At 37.2% G+C, this 19,091-nt stretch overlaps 2 protein-coding genes across 2 annotated transcripts in view; both read left to right on the top strand.

Annotated features, from left to right (window-relative positions):
* The first annotated feature begins 538 nt into the window (after positions 1-538).
* LOC124644710 (fibrous sheath CABYR-binding protein) lies at positions 539-10,612 on the top strand. Its single transcript, XM_047184221.1, has 9 exons — positions 539-704; positions 3,937-4,231; positions 5,077-5,191; positions 5,605-5,726; positions 6,691-6,809; positions 7,436-7,545; positions 7,973-8,071; positions 8,519-8,760; positions 9,536-10,612. The coding sequence occupies exons 2-9, from the start codon at positions 4,163-4,165 to the stop codon at positions 9,755-9,757; spliced, it is 1,098 nt and encodes a 365-aa protein (XP_047040177.1). The 5' UTR covers positions 539-704; positions 3,937-4,162; the 3' UTR covers positions 9,758-10,612.
* A 634-nt stretch (positions 10,613-11,246) lies between these two features.
* LOC124644711 (monocarboxylate transporter 12) overlaps positions 11,247-19,091 on the top strand; it is a 47,502-nt gene continuing 39,657 nt past the window's right edge. The window contains exon 1 of the mRNA XM_047184222.1: positions 11,247-18,841. Within this exon, the coding sequence (XP_047040178.1) occupies positions 18,809-18,841 (33 nt within the window). The 5' untranslated portion in view covers positions 11,247-18,808. The remainder of the gene's footprint in view (positions 18,842-19,091) is intronic.

The following is a 19,091-nucleotide window of genomic DNA, read 5'->3' as shown; positions in this document are numbered from 1 at the left end:
TTTGATTGAAATAAATAATTTTAGTTTATATGTATAATGGAATACTGCTCGTAACTGATGAGCAAAATGAGGCTTGGATACGGATACTGCTTAGAAAGGATTGTTCTGTAATAATGATGCGTTCAAAATAAGACGTTCTTAAAAGACATCATGCAGGTTAAATAAAAGTCTGCTTTATTTTGACTTTCTCTATTGCAAAGTAATGATTACAGTAACGAGTTTGCATTAAACTTATTTTAGCGATGACTATTAAAAAAACATTGACCTGTAATGCCATAAAATATAATACCACAAAAACATGCAAGAAAGCCATTAAATAATTTGAACGAAGAACTCACTCGTCATTTTGACAACTCTTTTGGCTCAGCTAAATTTACAAGAGTATGATTGTCTAGTAGAAAGGTAATATTATCCTTATTTACATTTATTTCAGTATAAATAATCCATGCGAATTCATAAAAAAACGCCGGTTGGTATTTTATAACGAAGTTGGGCGTAGATCGTGCACGTCGGAGCGCGCAGACTTCAGAGCGGTCGCCATTTCCGCCACGAATACGGGCTGGAGATCTTGTGTGTGGATTGTGAATATTGGAGGTTATAGTGCTTATTTTATAGTTATTTGTGCACCAGTTTTACACAAAACAAATTTTGAGGACGTTGATCACGTTACAAGTCGTTGTAGGCACTAAAAGTGCGTCAAATGAGTGAGTATCTTAAATCTAGATTACGTAGCTATCGCAACGCACACGTGCAGACGGTTGGATATTTCCCGAATTAAATTGCATTTACACGGTGTTGACGCTAGATTTGTAATCGTACATGTTCACGAACGTCTCGGTGAGCGATTCCGATATAAAATCGATGATAACGAAAGTCGGTCAATTAATTATTTTAGTTTCTAGGCTGATCTATTTTTGGCATGTCATATGCACTGTTGTTCGTTTTTATTTTTTATTTACATCTGAACGGACTATCTGTTGTAAATAGCGTACGTGGAAAGTTCCGCCTAAAGTAGAAAGTTGAATATTTATTTAATCAGGACACCTTTCATTTGTTGACACTTAATTTCATAATATTATTATATAAGATTGCAAAATCTTATTGGAAGTGCGAATTGAGTCGACATATTGTTTTTATAACTTTTTAATTGTAATGTACACATGCAAAGGTTATACTTTTATTCAGCCAGTGCATGACCTTTTTTCCTCAACATAGTTTATCACTGAAGCATGATTTTGAATGATAATGAGATGAAATGAATAAAATTATAGTTCTAGGCTACATTAATAGTAATATACATATTTAAAAGTCTATTTAATATTTAAACCAACCTCTTTTTACTTGTATTTCCACCAACGAGGTTTTAATTATTTTGTCTTTAGGAGGTTTTAAGCGGGAAAATTATCTGTTTGCCTAAACTAAGCCTAACATTATTTTTAAATTGGGACTTACCTTTCTTATCTTTTATAGGAATAGATGTCCATTTATATGAATCTAATTTAAAAGAAATATTTCATCATTTGTTTTATTTAAGTTGCCATGGTATGTTTTCAACTATTTTTCACCATAGAGACATATCTAAATATTATAAAGCTGATGAGTTTGTATGTTTGAGTGCGCTAATCTCAAGAACTACTGGGCCGATTTGAAAAATTATTTTATTGTTAAGGAGCCCATTTATCAAGGAAGGCATCCTGTGGCATCATCATCCAGGATGTGGGTGAATCCATTGACAGAAGCCAGTATAGAATAAAAACTTAAATCAAGATGTATGTAAAAATTAGGACAATATTGTAAACAAGATTTTGTTTACTTCAAACAATGTTTAAAGACATGCATCATTAGCTTTCTTACTGTCATACATGCGTTCCTACTCTGACCTCTTCTCATACAGAGAAGGAATGAGCGTTGATCAGCACACTTGCTCATTCCGTATTGTCAATTTTAGATTTGTAAAGTTCATTGTATAAGTTGGGAATGTTACATTGGTACTTTACAAACTTTTTTTTGTTGGGAAATCATCAAATGACTGCTCCGGCTGTGGGTGCAGCGTGAAAGAGTGTCAGACTCTTACTGACTGAACCCCACCATGTTCCTTCTTGAGCCCTTTATGTATCAGCGTTGCGGTAACTTTTTCTAACAATCCCGCAGCCCTATGTCGAACTATAAAAGAAAAAAAAAACTGGTTGAAACTAGTTCTTTAATAGTAATTTGACAAGCTTATCACAATAAATTGCTTTAATATTTACAATAAGATAGGTAGCTATTGAAGTTTTAAATGCAATTTGCAATTATATGATGAAATATTTGCTTAAACTGCTCATAGTTTAATACACATTTCTATAACCTATTCCTCGTTTTGTAATCAGAGAATGTGAAAACTTATATGAAAGTTTGTTTCTGTTAGATAGGCCATTTTTCGAGGAAGACTAGGGGTACTTATATATATATTGATCCTGGCCGATTTCGGCCACAGTGACTTGGATCTGTGCTTAATTTTGAGAGCTTCGCTGGTGTGCTCTCCAGTGACTGACAAAGCCAATTTTTGCAGTGAATGTCCGTCCACATTCACTGCAAGTCAGCACTCCTCCGATATAGGTGTATTGGATGGCCGCGGGTGGTCGGGCCTTCAGCTCATCTCGCCTAGCGTCGAGCTGTTCTCTCCGCCGGCTCTCAAACTCGCACACCTTGTCCTTAATAGTCCGCCTCCATTTGGTCCTATCTGCCGCCATAGCCTCCCAGTGTGACGGATCTAAGTCACATCTCTTCATGTGGCGTTTCAGCACATCTTTACACAGGGTACTTACACAGAGAACAAAATGACTAGCGGAGATGTCATAATGCACTACCTTCTAAAAAACTAGCTCGACAACATGTGGTCGCAGGGGCTGAGGAACGTTACCAGCTCTGCCCATACACCTTCTATAGATGCCGCCTATTTTCAAAATTAAATCAATCAAGACTAATCATTTTGACCAGATTTCTTTTGATTTCAAGGTTTTGAGGTTTTTCTAACCTTCAGACCGACATGTGTTGCTGGGGAGTTTGTTGCGCCACTTCTTCTTCCCAGCAATAACACATAGGAAGTGGTGAAGGGTGGGCATTTTGGGTCTTTTGTAAATTTCTGATGTTCAAAAAGTGCTGTTTTGCAGCCAAGTTTGAATAAACGATTTTTGATTTGATTTGTTTGACAAGACAACCCGAACGTCTCATTAGTTCTAGTAACTGATCACGTCTACCGTACGTTGCTTGAGCTACAAGAAGGCGCCTGACCTACCTTATTTATGACCTCTCCGATATATTTCCTTTCTCTGTGGTTACTTATTATCCAGGTTTCGGAAGTATTTACCTTAGGACGCGGGTGAAACCACGGGTGGAAAGTAGTCATAACATAACATCATTGAAAAGTTATGTTTAGAAAAAGTTAGCCTTTCATTGCTTACACAAGACTACATTATTATGTCAGCCATTATTATAAGACGTTATTGTAAATATAATAAAATTATTACTATATTAGCTTCTGCCAATGGTTTCACCCGCGTCCCGTGGGAACTACTGCCCGTACCGGGATAAAATATAGCCTATGTTACTCGGGAAGAGTGTAGCGCCCCAACAGTATTTTTTTTATAGGTTGTTTTTATTGACTTTATCCATTGCAAACATATAGACAAGCATATAAGTGTTTCCTCTTTATAATAGTAGTATAGATTCCGATGTACACATGAACAATATTATGACTAAGATTTAACAAGAATCGTTCAGCAGTTTCTATCAAAAATCGGCTCAGCTGTTTAAAGTTTTTATTTTTAAGATGTTTTATAGTGACAAACACTTCTGCAGTCAATTTTACAAACAAAGATAAAGATATATGTTTAGTGGCGCAACTATCGCGCAACAGTTGTGCAACTTTTTAACGACTTTTTTTTAATTTTTCAGTTGCCGAGAACACCAGAAATGAAGATAGCCACCATACACACGAAACAAATTGAAACATTTATTTTTACCCTACCCTCCCTTGCTAGAAACTCGCTCAAATTTTAAAATTACCCACCAATAAGTTTCAACTCATTAAGTATAGATAATTAAAATAAAGTTTTAAGTTTTTTTTTTCGTTAATTTTAATTAGTGTTTAAGTGGATAGAAGAATTTTAATTTTAAAAATATGAAAATACCGGAGACGACTGCTAACGTTGGAGCTTATTATGGCAACGAGGAAAACGGCCAGTGGCAGGTATGTGAATTCTCTTTTTTAATATAAAATGTCATTTATTCAAAGTGGGCTGAAAATCAGCACTTTTTGAAGGTCAAATTTACAAAAGACAGCCCCCAAAACGCCCGCCCTTCACCACTTCCTATGTGTTTTTGCTGGGAAGAAGTAATAGCTGGTAAACCGTGTCCCGTGGGAACTACTGCCCGTACCGGAGTAAAATATAGCCTACATTACTCGGGAAGAGTGTAGCGCCCCAACAGTGAAATAATTTTTCAAATTGGTTCAGTAAAGTAACGGCCAAAAAAATGTTTCTCTATTTAGGCAAACCAATGGGGTGGTCCCCGGCAAGACAAACTTTTGCTAAAGTGGTCCCTCATGACAAAAAGGTTAAGAACCACTGCTCTATATTATATTTTTTTATGTCAAACGTTTCACCCGCATCCGGGGGAAACTTCTCGTTCACCGATAAAAAAATGTGCCATGTGCCGACCACTAATAACATGGCATAAGAGCAGGAGGAGCAAGATTATGATGATGATGATGATGATGTGATGATGATGATGATGATGGGTGATGACGATGGATGATCATGATGATGATGATGATGACGATGATAAGATGATGATGATGGATGATCATGATGATTATCTAGAATTTTAGATGATGACGACGATGTAGTAATAGATGATAATATGTCAATGATGACGATGATGATATTATTTATTTAAAAACACCTTAAACTATCTTTACAGGATCTCTTATCCTAATACGACAGCTAAGAACTAAAAACTATTGAAAAACTAAATTATTTACAATCATGTTATTACGTCAAGTATTCCATAATGATATTTTTGTACAATTTACAGCCAAACGGCGTGATCATAGACAGCGGCGTGGGCGGCGGCGTGGTCGGAAGCGGCGACGCGGGAATCCACCGGCCCCCGGTCTACCCTGTTCACATCCCCCGAGCTCATATGCCTGGTAAGACAAACATACATAACTAGCTTTCCACCCGCGGTTTCACCCGCGTCCCGAGATAACTGCTTCCGCTAGCCGGATGGTGACAAAAATGTCCAAAAATCCTATGTCCTTCTCCTGGCTCTATACTACCTCCCTGCCAATTTTCAGCTAAATCGGTTCAGCCGTTCTTGAGTTATAAGTGGAGTAACTAACACGACTTTAGTCTTACCAAGGGGTAGGTACTGGGTTGCCCGGGTACCTCGTCGCTCCTTGTAAAGCACCGGTATTCAACTGCATCCGGTTAGACTTAAAGCCGACCCAACATAAACGGCTTGTTAGATGATGACATTATCCAACCACCACAAGCTAGCTAGCACTATAAAAGTGTGTATCTCTGGTGTTTTTTTTAAATTATATTTCCGTTATATTCCCAGGCTACGTAATGGCAGGCGCGTACTACCCCCCGGCGGCGTACCCGCCCGTACCGGCACAGCCGCAGCCCGACGACTTCGCTGATTACATGTGGATGGAGAACGAGGAGGAGTTCGATAAGCAGGTGAGCTGGGGGAGTGTGTGTGGGTTGGGGAAGGTGTGTATGTGAGTTGGGGGAGTAGTGTGACTTGGGGAGTAGTTTGAGTTTGGGAGTAGTGAGAGTTGGAGTTGGGAGTAGTGTGTGTGAGTTGGGAGTAGTGTGTGCAAGTTGGGGAAAGCGGTGTGTGTGAGTTGGGGTAATGATGACTTAGAGTGTAAATGGCTTTGAGGACTTGCACCTACGCCGGGTCCTCGTCGAGGTTTTGGGCGCCGGGTCCTCGTCGAGGCTTTGGGCGGCGGCGACCTCTCGCGTCCGACCCTGGTTCAGGCCATGGTCCGGGGAGGGAGGGAATGGGATGCTGTCGCCTCCTTCTGCGAAGCGGTCATGCTCGAGAAGGAGGAGGCGGAACGCCAGAGAGTTCGCACCTCTCATCCCGGCCGCCGCGCTGGACCAGGTAGACACCATGGGCGCCGGGTGTCGCGAGATGACTCCCGGCCACCGTAGGCGTGGGTCTGTGGGCGGTGAGTTCGGGTGGCTCATCGTCCCTCTGTCTGCTTAGACGACAGATCCGTGCCGACGGCGCGCGTTGTTCCACGCGTGAGTCAAAGAGATGTCAGCAACCCCAGCGGGACCAAAAAAAGGACTTGCACCTAGCTATTGAGATGTCTTAAGCACTTGTAATAGTCTGTATGAAATAAATACCTTTGATTTTTAGTAGAGTGTGTGAGTTGGGGACGTGTGTGTTAGGGGAGTTGTGAAGGTTAGACAGAAGAAGAGCTGTAGAAATTCTGTAAGGCTGAGTGAAGTTATGAGTTGGGGGAGTGAAGGCATGTGAGATGTGGCGAAGGTGAATTGGGGCAGTTTCGAGATGGAGGAGGTATGTTGGTAGTTCGGGCGTGATGAGCGATTGGGCTAGTTGCGTTAATTGGCGGTAAATCACCACCTAAATCTGCAATCACATAATCTCAATAAATAATTAATTTCCCAGGTTATGCAACAGTTAGAAGAGGAAGCCCTAATGGAACAGTGCATCGAAGCGATGCTCGAAGACGAACAGCGCGAGAGACACAACCGACCACACAACGCACACAACCACCACTATCCCACGTGAGTAGCTCCCACTCCTTATCCGTCTAGCCGTTTGGTTGAATGACTAGTTTGAAGCGATGCTGTCACTATGCCACGTCAGTAAATTCCACTCCTTATCCGCCTAGCCGTTTAGTTGAATAGCTAGCTTGAAGCGATGCTTTACGAGAGACACAACCGACCACACAACGCACACAACCACCACTATCCCACGTGAGTTTCATCAGCTTCTGCCTTGACCAACTATGTTGGGGTCGGCTTCCAGTCTAACCGGATGGAGCTGGGTACCAGTGTGCCACAAGGAGCGACTGCCCTATCTGACCCCCTCAACCCAGTTACTCAAATATTAGCTTCATTTGAGTTGTATAAGTTTCTCAGGAATACCTTGAAAACTATTACAAATAATTGGTTTTTAAAGAGTGTCCATGGAGTTTCTTGCCGGTTCTTCTCCATGAGACCAACTCTTTGGAACCGCGCCACTAGTTTGGCATTCCGAAAAAGTTTTCATAGGTCAATTTGATATAAAAAAAATGTTAGGTTTGATTTTGACTTGTAAGTTTGTAATAACTTGTACTTCAATTTTCACTTTGACTTTAACTTTAACCTTAACTTTGATATTAACTTTAACCGTTTCCCCTGGTTTTCAGAACAAGTAACGGAGCGTCGTCTTTATCCCTGGAGGAGACGGTGTCCCGGTCGACGCTCAACCCCCTCGCCGCCGAGTTCGTGCCCACCAGGCCACTAGCCGGCGCCACAGGTAATATTACATACAATACTAGCTTACACCCGCGTCCCGTGGCTTCGCTACGTAAATAAATGAAGAACCGCTCGATCGATTTTGTGCAAACTTCACATAAACCATCTACTGAATAGTCCGAACAAAGCCTAAACATTTGGTTTGGATAGGTGAGACCGTTCTTGAGTTATAAAACTACAACGAAAAGTGGCATTAATTATTATACATATAGATATTAATACAAAGATTCATCAAAATCTATCCAGTTTTTGCGTGAAAGCGTAACAAAAATACATACATCGAACGTCAATACATCGAATCATCAGTAACGTGCGCTTTTCTAATATTAGCAGGATTCATAACCTTTTTAAGTCTTAGCCCCTGTATTCTGAAATAAATTTCGTAATTTTATGAAGGTTCGACTTTAAAATAATTTTCTCATTTCCAGAAGAAAGACAAGAAACAGCCCCAGCTCCAGTCACACAGCCAAGCGCAGAAGACACGACAACACACACGCCGACACACACGGAACAAGACAAAACAGAAGGTAAGCGTCTGCCGAGCCTGCACACAACTATGTTGGGGTCGGCTTCCAGTCTAACCGGGTGCAGCTGAGTACCAGTGTACCACAAGGAGCGACTGCCCTACCTGATCTCCTCAACCCAGTTACCCAGTCAACCCAATAACCCTTGGTTAGACTGGTGTCAGACTTACTGGCTTCTGACTACCTGTAACGACTGCTAAAGATGTTCAAATGATAGCCGGGACCTATCGTTTAACGTGCCATCCGAAACACAGTCATTGGTGACACCAAGATATACTTAGAAACTACATACAAACTGAGAAAAGTTGCATTGGTACTTGCCTGACCTGGAATCGAACTCAAACCTACGACGCACTCAAACTTGAGAGGTTGGCTCTTTACCCACTGGGCCACCACGACTTACGATTATCAGCAGATATGTCTATAATTAAAATCGATTTTTCTTTTTAGACTCAGTACAACCACAAAAAGATCCACCGGAAGTCAGTGCAGCGGACATAGACAAGAGACCCAAAGACAAGCCTTCGAAAGCTAAGATAGACACAAAGAAACCACTCAAAACGGAAGTGAAGAGCAAGGCTAAGCCGCAAACGGTGAAATCGGAGACTAAAGTAACGCCTAAGAAGAAAGAAGTTAAGACTGTTAAGAGTGAAACAAAGATTGAAGAGAAAAGTGAAGAGAGTGACGTTAAGGTAACTAATTTAAAAGTAATTTATTAATAACTAGCCGTTTTCCCACGGTTTCACCCGCGTCCCGTGGGAACTACTGCCCGTACCGGGATAAAATGTAGCCTATGTTACTCGGGAAGAGTGTAGCGCCCCAACAGTGAAAGAATTTTTCAGATCGGTCCAGTAACAAATGTCTAGCAATTTTTTTTTAAACTTTTTCATTTGTAATATTAGGTACAGATTACTCTAGGTCCGATCCTTTTCCCAACTATGTTGGAGTCGGCTTCCAGTCTAACTGGATTCAGCTGAGTACCAGTGTGCCACGTAGAGCCACTGCCTATCTGACTTTCATAACCCAGTTACAAAGGCTTTCTTACTTAATTCTTCTGTCTGACTACCTATAACAACTGCCAAAGAATTTTTTAATACCTACAGTTTGATGTGTCCGAGATCTACTCGGAAAGTACATACAAACTTATAGAAAAACTAGCTTCCGCCAGCGGCTTCGCCCGCGTGGTGTGTAGATAAAAAGTAGCCTATGTGTTAATCCAGGGTATCACCTATCTACATACCAAATTTCAATCAAATCGGTCCAGCCGTTTTTGCGTGATTGAATAACAAACATACATCCATACATTCTCACAAACTTTCACATTTATAATATAAGTAGGATTGCATTGGTACTCGCCTGACCTGGAATCGAACATACACTCATACTTGAGAGGTTGGTTCTTTACCCACTAGGCCACCACGACTTTCTAAAATGACGAAAAATAACCCCAGAAATTCTCTTTCACAGCCATCTCCAGCCCCCTTAGAAGACACCCAATCAACCGGATTTAAACCAATAAACTACGCCGCCGCAGCGAAGGCGAATAAACCCAAAAAACCAACAGCAACCATAGACAAACCAGCCGCCCAACCCAAGGCAGACAAACCCAAGCCCATAGACAAGACAGAAAAAAAAGACAAAACAAAAACGGAAAAGGTCAACGTACAGAGAAAAAACTCCGCCAAGTAGGTCGAATAGGTGTTTTTGGCTAATGAAAAAAACCTTTTTGGTAAAAATAATTATTGCCCGTGTACAAATTTTCTGGCAACACTGAACAGGTTGAAAGTATTTTGTATACTCCCGCCTCGTTACAGCATTGTGTATAGTTTGAAGGGTTTTGTGATATTTCCATTTTTTGAAAATTTGCATTTTTTTTTTTGGAAATAATAATGGTGAAAAAAATTACAAAAAAAATATGATAGTGTAAAAATGATGTATGGTAACATTATTATGTGAATATTTAGCTCGTAAAAATAATAGAATAGTTTTTAACTTTTTTTTTTCAATTTGAGACTAGACTTGATTGTTTTAATGAATTTTAAAATACAGACATCCGTTTAAAATCCGGAATTCCGGATTCGGATTCGTCACTCGCTACTTGAACTCTGTAAATTCAGTTACAGATTTCGAAAACCGGAATTCAAAGTCCGTAAATCCGGATCCGGAATTCCGGATCTATTTTTCATGTCACAATTCAAGGTGACAAACATTTTTTTTGTTTATTCCGTTTTTTAACTCCTTTATCCACTAATAAAATTGAAAAGACTTGAATCTGTCTCAAATATCGAAAAAAAATACGAAAAGAGCCTAAATACGGCTGTCCATTGAATTTTTAAGGATTTATGGCCGTTTCCAATATCCTATCTATGTGTTGGCCTTGCTTACTAGAGATAGGAATTTGAAATTACTTGTATGGAGCTAATTTCTAAATTCTATCTCTAGTAGGCAAAATTCAATAGATGGATAGAATATTGGGAACAGCCGATAAAAAGTAGATTAAAAAAATAAAAATAAAATTCGTATTGTATATTGATTAAAAAAAAACATGTATATTGAAAAAAATGCACGTTAAAATGAGTTTTGAATGATACTTGCCGACTGCAAAGCGACTGCATGAATTCCGTCGATAGCTCAAAATTTTTCATATAAATACATAGAAACCAGTGGCTTGATTCTGCTAATTTTACTTAACTATTAAGTCTGAAATCACCAACCCGCATTGAGCAAGCGTGGTGATTAATGCTCAATTCTTCTCCGTGTCCGAGAGGAGGCCGCAGCTCAGCAGTGGGACGATAAAAAGGCTGTAACCGAACGGATCTACGATTAATATCCAACTAAGATTCAATCACAACTCAATTACGATTGAAGCGTATGTGGCATTCCTCTATTTTTCCTTTTAAATAAACGTTTTTATCCGTTTCTGTGATTCAATTGAATCATATTGTCTGCAAATGATTTACGATTGCAATATGATTGTAGAGCAGACTACCGTATAGACCAAATGGCAAACCAATGAAATGTCATTGGAATACGATTGGTCTTATTAGTAGCAGAATGCCCGATAAGGTTAAAACTGCTATTGCGATTCAATTTCTATTCAATTTTGACATTATTAACTTAGCAGAATTGAGCCTCAGTAGTGCAGCTGCGGCCGACTTCACGCAGTCGCAGCATGTGCGGTCGGCAGCTAGAATTTAAAACGTACCTTTATAGTCTGGGTTAGGCTATATTTTAGTATAGAAAAAACTTTTTTTTCACTTAAATAGAACCTCCTTTTTTCAATGAAAAAATCTCTGGGATTTTTTTGGCGCGAATTTTTATATAATCTGTTGACTGAATTTTTGACAGAAGTGGTAAACGTCAAGTAAAAATTGTTTTTTTTTTAAATAATTTGAGTTTTTTTTGGTTTTCATTTTTGTCAAAGATATTTTTAATGGATTATAAATAAAAAATGATAGGATTGAAATTCATTTGGTTATATTACAGAAATGTTTTTTTAATTAAATCATCATCATCTGCATAGCTTTTTCCCAACTATGTTGGTGTCGGCTTCCATTCTAACCGGATGCAGCTGAGTACCAGTGCTTTACAAAGTGACTGCCTATTTGGCCTACTAACCCAGTTACCCGGGCCACCTCTTGATTTGTTAACTGGTTAATTACATTTAATATTTCAAATAATATAAATTAAAACCAGTGTTTAACAAAAATATCAAAATTAATTCCTATTTTATTGTTCTTTTTTCTTAAAATTGAAGTTTTTAAAAACATTTTCAATTGTAAAAAAGATTTTTGTAATATAACAAACAACAATAAATTTCAGTCTAAACGCAATGTAATTTTGATTTCTGAAAGTAGTGGAAATTTTAAATTTCAAGAGAAAATAAAATTTAAACTGCTTATTTCTGAATAGTTTTAGCGAGTCGTTTAAAACAAAATTGATCTTTTCAAAACTTGATTTTTCAAAAAGTTTTGACACATTTTGATATGCGACCCCAAATCATTATTTGATTTGCACTGAATGAAAAAAAAATCACAAAGCTTTTTGAAATGTCAAGTTTTGAAAAAATCCGTGGTTAGTTTTTTTTTTTTACTTGTAAAAAAAGGTTTAATTTTAACTCTTTAATGTTTTATGTTTAACAGGGATTCTTGTAGTTTTTCATAAATGACGGGTTTTTAAAACCGATTTTTTCAATAATATTTATATTGACTAAATTCATAAGTATAGAAAAACTAATACTCTCGCGTCCCGAGATCACTGCTTCCCGTCCCCGGATAAAAAGAAGCCTATATGTTATTCTGTTATATAAGCTATATAATATTACTATCAAGTTTCATCAATATGAAACTTATAGTTTTTGCGTGTCAGATGCACAAACATCCGTACATACAAACTTACGCGGTTATAATATTAGTAGAATATAAAGGCTGTTTCGTGGCGTTTCCCCCACGTTTTTAAGACACAATTTCCTGTCCTGGATAAAATATAACCTGGCTTTCTGTAAAGATAATAATTTATATTATTCTTTCATACTCTTCTATCTGCCGTCATCTCACAAGTAACACTTGCCATGCATCCATCGTTTCTTTGGTCGTCCCGTGCAGAACAAAATGACTAGCGGAGATGTCATAACGCAAAATCTCTTAAGAAATTAGCGCGACAACATGCGGGGCGAGGGACGAGGAACGTTACTAGCTCCGCCCTTATTCTTCCTTGGACCCGCCCATTTTTTTTGTAACACCAAAAATCGTTGGCAAATGTCTCAAAGACCCAAAACCCCTAGTTAATTTACCAGTAACTGATCGTTTTGGTCATGCCAGTCGTACTTGAGCTAGAAGAAGGCGTCTGACCTACCTACATTATCGCATCTCCGCTCATTTTTCAATGCTTACAGTTTTTTTTTAATATTTATGAATTCAGTCAAATTGTAAGGTTTTTCAAGCGTCAAAAAGTTAGTCTTAAAATGAAAATTTGGTTTTTAGTTATTATTATTTTCTTTTGTTAATTCTAGTGATTAAATCTCGGTTAGTATTTTTTTCAATAGTTTTTGTTGGTGTGTAACCTTAAAGTTAATATTTTTTTAATATTTGGGGTGTCTCATATTTTTATATTTTTTGGCAAATATCAATGAGATGAAATTTCTCTCTTAAAACATGCAATAATGCATGTACTTTATATCGCCCAAAAATTTCGTCAAATTACCTTATGGTAATCAATGTAATCGGTAACCGTAAAAAACGGTAATCGTAATCGTCAAGTCTCTTTTAAGATTACACACCAATTAAACAATATTAGTGCATTAAAAAATATTATTTGTTATTACATTATATACGCCTATGTCCCCAAGTAAGGATTTTTAAAAATATATTTAGGACAGACGCACACTAAATGATTTGTTGTCTAAATTTTAACGTGCCGTCTGTATAGGTTAATGCGCGAGAAATAATTCTGAGAAAATGAAAAACCTATTAAAAGAGAAGGTACTACTTCCCGCACCCGGATAAAATGTAGCCTGTGCCACTCGCAAATAACGTGGCTTTCTATTGGTAAAATAATTTTCAAAATCTGTTCAGCAGAAACAGGCATATAAACGTCACAAACTCGCAAAGTTTACCCTCTTATATTAGAATAGATTAGCGCTTTTAAGTATTGCTAAAAGCGGTAGTCATTTGAAGCAACTGTCATATTTGACAGCGCCTGTCTGATTTTGACAGCACCTGTCACGAGTTTTGTCAGAATTATTTTTTGCCGCCTTTTAGTTGTTTGACATTAAGAAGAACCCAATATAATAAATGAATGAAGTTTTTTTTTCTTTTAATTAGTCTCAACATTATTATATTAATTATGTTTAATGATTACTAGTTTTTATTACTGATGTTTGTGGTGGATTTTGAAAATTTTTAACATAGTTCAACCGTTTTTTTTTTCTTATCATTTGTCTAGCCTTTTCCCAACTATGTTGGGGTCGGCTTCCAGTCTAACCGTATGCAGCTGAGTACCAGTGTTTTAAAGGAGCAACTGCCTATTTGACCTTCTCAAACTCTGATTTTTTGAATTGCCAAATTATTTTGACCAACCATTTAAAAGCAAGAAAAAAATCAAGACAACCGACTGTTTGCTTTTTGACATCTTAATAAAGTATGACCAAAACAGCCAGTGTCATGTTGTGAGGCTGTCAAAAAGTGACGTCGGCTGTCATTTGTTTGCGCCAAATAAGTTTGCATGTCAAAGTTAAATCATTTTATTTCATTTAGGCCTTTTCAAGAAGTTGGCTACTATTGACTCCTCAATAGTAAAAAAAAAATATATGAACGCAATCCGAGGCGTTAAATAGCTACCTTCAGGTAGGCAAATTTATTTGGTGCGGATAGTAAAATACTTCAGTAATTTAAGCCAATTTTTAAGCGTGATATAGATAAAAAATATTCTCAGATTTTTTTTTGAATCTGTGAATTAAAAATATTGTAATCTTTTTATATTTTTCGCGCGATAACAGAGGTTTAGTTTGTTACTCTAGTATTTTATTTTTGTTTATGGTCGGTCAAGGTATTTGGTATCATCTCTCGAGCCTTTTCCCAACTATGTCGGGGTCGGCTTCCAGTCTAACCGGATGTATCTGAGTACCAGTGTGCCACAAGGAGCGACTGCCTATCTGATCTATACATAGATATGGTAAATACAGCGTTATTTTGGCAGTATAAGACCTTTTTTGCCCATTTTTCAAAGGACATTTCAAACTGTAGTTTGATATTCAAGTCTATATTTCAATGAAAAATCACCTAAATAAAAAATAGTACAAAACAAATCAAAAAAAGGAAATTTTCAAAATCTACTACGAACACTAAAAAAAATATTGCTATATTATATTGGAGCAAAAAAGGCCATAAGCAATGGGAAATTGTAAAAAAATAATAAAAATCAAAAATTAGAGTGTAATACATGTTTTGTCAATTTTATATTATATAAAAAGTAAGTTACTGATTTTCGAAAAAGGCCATATTTTTTTTTCTCGAGAAAACTCAGATTATTTTGATTTTTTGTAGATTTTAGCTTATAATCGAAGGTTTTTGAAAAAAAAATTGCCTTTTTTGAAAATTGGGTAAGTCTTGATTCTGCCGGTTCACCTTTTAATGATAGCGTGTTAATATGAAAATACATACAAAAATTATGTTAAAATAAAAGTATTAAAATTTTATAGTAACTGAAAACTCTTCGCGTGGTCTGAAATATATATTTCAGTCTAGGGTGTTCTAAGCAATAATTGTAGAAAATAGACGTGCGACTTTGCGATTTTTTTGTCGCGAACTTTTGAAGTCGGTGTCTCAATCATCAGGTAACGTCAGTTTGACAGTGTCAAGAAAAATGACATATATTGTTAGTCGTCTGATTATTGAAATATCGGCTCTTTCTTATCCACATTTTTTCAGAGGAATAGGAATCTCACACTGTGTTAGAATATTTGTACAAAAAATAAGAGTTTGAAAGCACTATAACATTACAAAATTAAGTCCCATACATAAGTGATATGTCACAAATAAGTATGTCTTTAAAGCACGACTTTCGCTGTCACACGATTTACATCTATTCCCAATATTCGATCCGTCGGTTGATTTGATAACTAGAGATAGAATTTTGATATGAACCTCATACGAGTTATGTCAAATTTCTATCTCTCAACGGGCAGATATTATATTGGGAATGGCCCTTAGTCGCAAAGTCGCATGTCTGTATCAGTTCTTTTCGTTGATAAACTTGTACTCTGTCACTACCAATTTTGGATAGCGTATAGAATACAGCTTGCTATTGATCCGAAAGTGCCTAAATTTAAAACGAAAATTGTCAGAGCTCCTTTTTAATGGTATATTATATACTTATTATGAAAAAAAAAAAAAAAACAGTTATAGCATAATCTATGTTAAGGTCTGCATTTATTATTCATTGCGTCATTTATTTTAATGAAAAACAGTAAAAAAATATGTTTAAAATTTTGCCGCTATGACGTGCAAAATTTTTTTCAGTGCTAACACTGAAAATAGTTGGAAGTGTGACCAGTGTAGGTATTTATGTCTGACACTAGTCGCAGTTTCTAAAAATTGTTCCCTTAGTAAAGGGATTTTATACTCTTGTGTTCTCTCCGGTGGTGTCGGATTGTCGTCCCATCGCGCTGTGAGAGTGAAGGAATAGTGAGTGCACCTGTGTCCACGCAAATGTGCCTGCACTATAATATGTCCTGCGTAGCTGGCTGATCTTATATGAGAACAGCCGCCGTGGCTGACGGTCTGTTTTTTAACATAAATGACGTCATTAATAATGAGTGCAGTTGAAAATTGTAAATTAAATGTAAATTTTGACATATTATTATAGATTACGCATGTTGTAGATTGCTAGAATATAACGTTAATATCACAATACAAAATAAAAATTAAATAAAAATAAAAATGTTTAGTGAATTTAAATATAATGGTAATGTGAAAATCTGTATGTTTGTTTTATTTATTTATTTAACAGTTTATGTACACACACATAATACAGACAAGAAGAAAAATAGAACAGATAGTACAAAGGCACAGCTTATTTTATAAGAAATCTCTTCCAGCTGGCCCGTTATGAGAGAGAGAATAGAAAGAGTTGCAGATAGAGTGCGTAAAAAGAAAGAAAGCTATAACTAAAATACAATAATCACTAACTTAACCTAAATATATATAGGTATATAAAATAAATATCAAAATATATATACGTATAAAAATATATAAATACTATAAGCATCTATGATGGTAAGGAAAGATAGTGTTCCTTCAACTTACGTTTATATAAAACAACAGTCTGGCAGCTCCTCAGCTCAGGCGGCAACTTATTCCACAGCCGTACAGCGTGCACGGTGAAGGAGTAGGAATAGAAATCACTGGAGTGGGAAGGGATTTTAAGTAGGGATTTGAGATGAGTCCTGCAGGACGCATCAGGTGAGCGGAGAAAGGAGAAACGTTCCCGCAGGTATGAAGGTGATTTGGGATTGAAGAGGATATTAAATAGAAGACACAAAATGCGGGTGTTCCTGCGAAGACGAATAGGGAGCCACTTGAGATCCTTGCGAAATTGTGAAACATGATCATACTTTTTAAGATTGAAGACAAAACGAATACAAAGATTTTGCAAGCGCTCAAGTTTATTTAACAGCGCCTCTGTGGCATCCAGATAGCAGGCATCGGCGTATTCTATAATGGGTTGGATGAGAGTCTGAGCAAGTGATATTTTGGTTTTCAAGGGCAAAAAGTGTTGAAGACATTTCAGCGTATGAAAAGTGTAGTGAACTTTGCGAACTTTCAGCCCAGGTCAATGAAGTTATCATTGACCTGGGCTGACCACGATAAGTTAGAATCTAGAATGACACCCAAGTTTTTCGCTGTAATGTAAATTTTTATTGTATCTGCCTAACTTTCGCCAAATTATCATCCGTCTAGCCTTTTTCCAACTATATTGGGGTCGGCTTCCAGTCTAACCAGATGCAGCTGAGTACCAGTGTTTTACAAGGAGTGACTGCCCTATCTGAACTCCTCAACCCAGTTACCCGGGCAACCTCCGTACGCTGTATAGTAGCTACGTCGTAGCGTAGAAGAGACTACGCCGTAGCATAGAAGAGACTACGCCGTAGCAGTTGGTACAAGTATGTGCGTAGTGCTTTCTTTGGGCACATCGATATGAAGTAGTAGTATCGATATAAGAGTTTGTACATAAGTATCCGTTCAGATAGACCGGGTCGGAGAGCATCGGCGCGCATTTTTCTTTTCACACAGGCCGGAGCGGATCGGCTGCGCGAGTATTAACGAGCATGCAAACGGAGCCAAACGTCAAGAAAAAATACACGATCGGAGCCGTTCGGCTCCTCTTATTATTTCACACCGAGCGCATTCGAGCATTCTCAATGACAAAAGCAGTGCGCATTCAAAAATAAACCTTACTTCAAATACTAAGTACTCAATTTTCAACATGTTAAGAATTTGCTCTGTTTTCCGAGTCGGTCTGTCTGAACGGACCCTAAGACGACTACGCCGTAGTATGATATAAAACTATTCCTTCTGGTGTCATCTTTGACTGAGACGAGACAAGCTAAACTAAGCGCAAAAGTTACCGATATATTATCGAAGCATGATTCCAATATCAAATTAATCTGCGAAAAAGACAAATTGCCGACACAAAAAATTACAACATTTTCTTCAGCAACATTACACGCTCATTCATTCATTCACGAATGAACTAAATCAGTAGGTACATTCACTCAAATATCGATTATCCTACTGCGCAGACTCGGTGCTCATAAATACATTATATAGTTCGTGACACGTCTAGACGAACATACATACAATTTTATACCGAAAAAAATAGTCAAAAAATAGTCAAAAAATACCAAAAAAATAAAAATAAAACGCGCGAAAAATTAGTAGTAAAAAGAACGCGATAGAAATTTTTCATCTGTGTTAAAAATGTCGGTTTGCAAGCCGTGATAGAATAACCCATAAAAAACATAGAAAAAGGAGATTTTTCTTAGAAAAATAATAATAATTTGGTGGAATTTCGTATTGTGGGGTTTTTGAAAATAGTTAAAACGGCTTCTTTAAAGGATATTGGTTATTTTAAACAAATGTATAGCACGGCTCATGCCGTCCAAAAAAGTGCGTTTAAATTAGAGTGTACGGAATCGGAAGACCATTTTAATTGTATATCTTTGCCTCCCGATATAAAGCAATGTCGCTGCCCCGAGAATTCCATTTTAGTCAGGTAAGTAATGCGTACTTTTTACACTTTAACTTTTTTTTCAACAAAAAAAAAACAACGTCTGTACATGCCATTAGGCACATATTTAAAAAAAATACAAAAAAAAAACGATGGTGGGATGAATTTTTCGACTTTTTACGCTTTTTAATACAGTTTTTTAGTTTTACTAGGATGTTTTTTATTTTTTTGGTACCTAAATGTGGTAAATAAAATAAAAGTTATATAAAAAGGACTGTGAATCGTAAATCTAATT

The sequence above is a fragment of the Helicoverpa zea genome, chromosome 30 (assembly GCF_022581195.2).
Source record: "Helicoverpa zea isolate HzStark_Cry1AcR chromosome 30, ilHelZeax1.1, whole genome shotgun sequence".
Lineage (NCBI taxonomy): Eukaryota > Metazoa > Arthropoda > Insecta > Lepidoptera > Noctuidae > Helicoverpa > Helicoverpa zea.
Note: the sequence above shows the minus strand (reverse complement) of the source record. Positions and strands in the feature narration are given on the sequence as shown.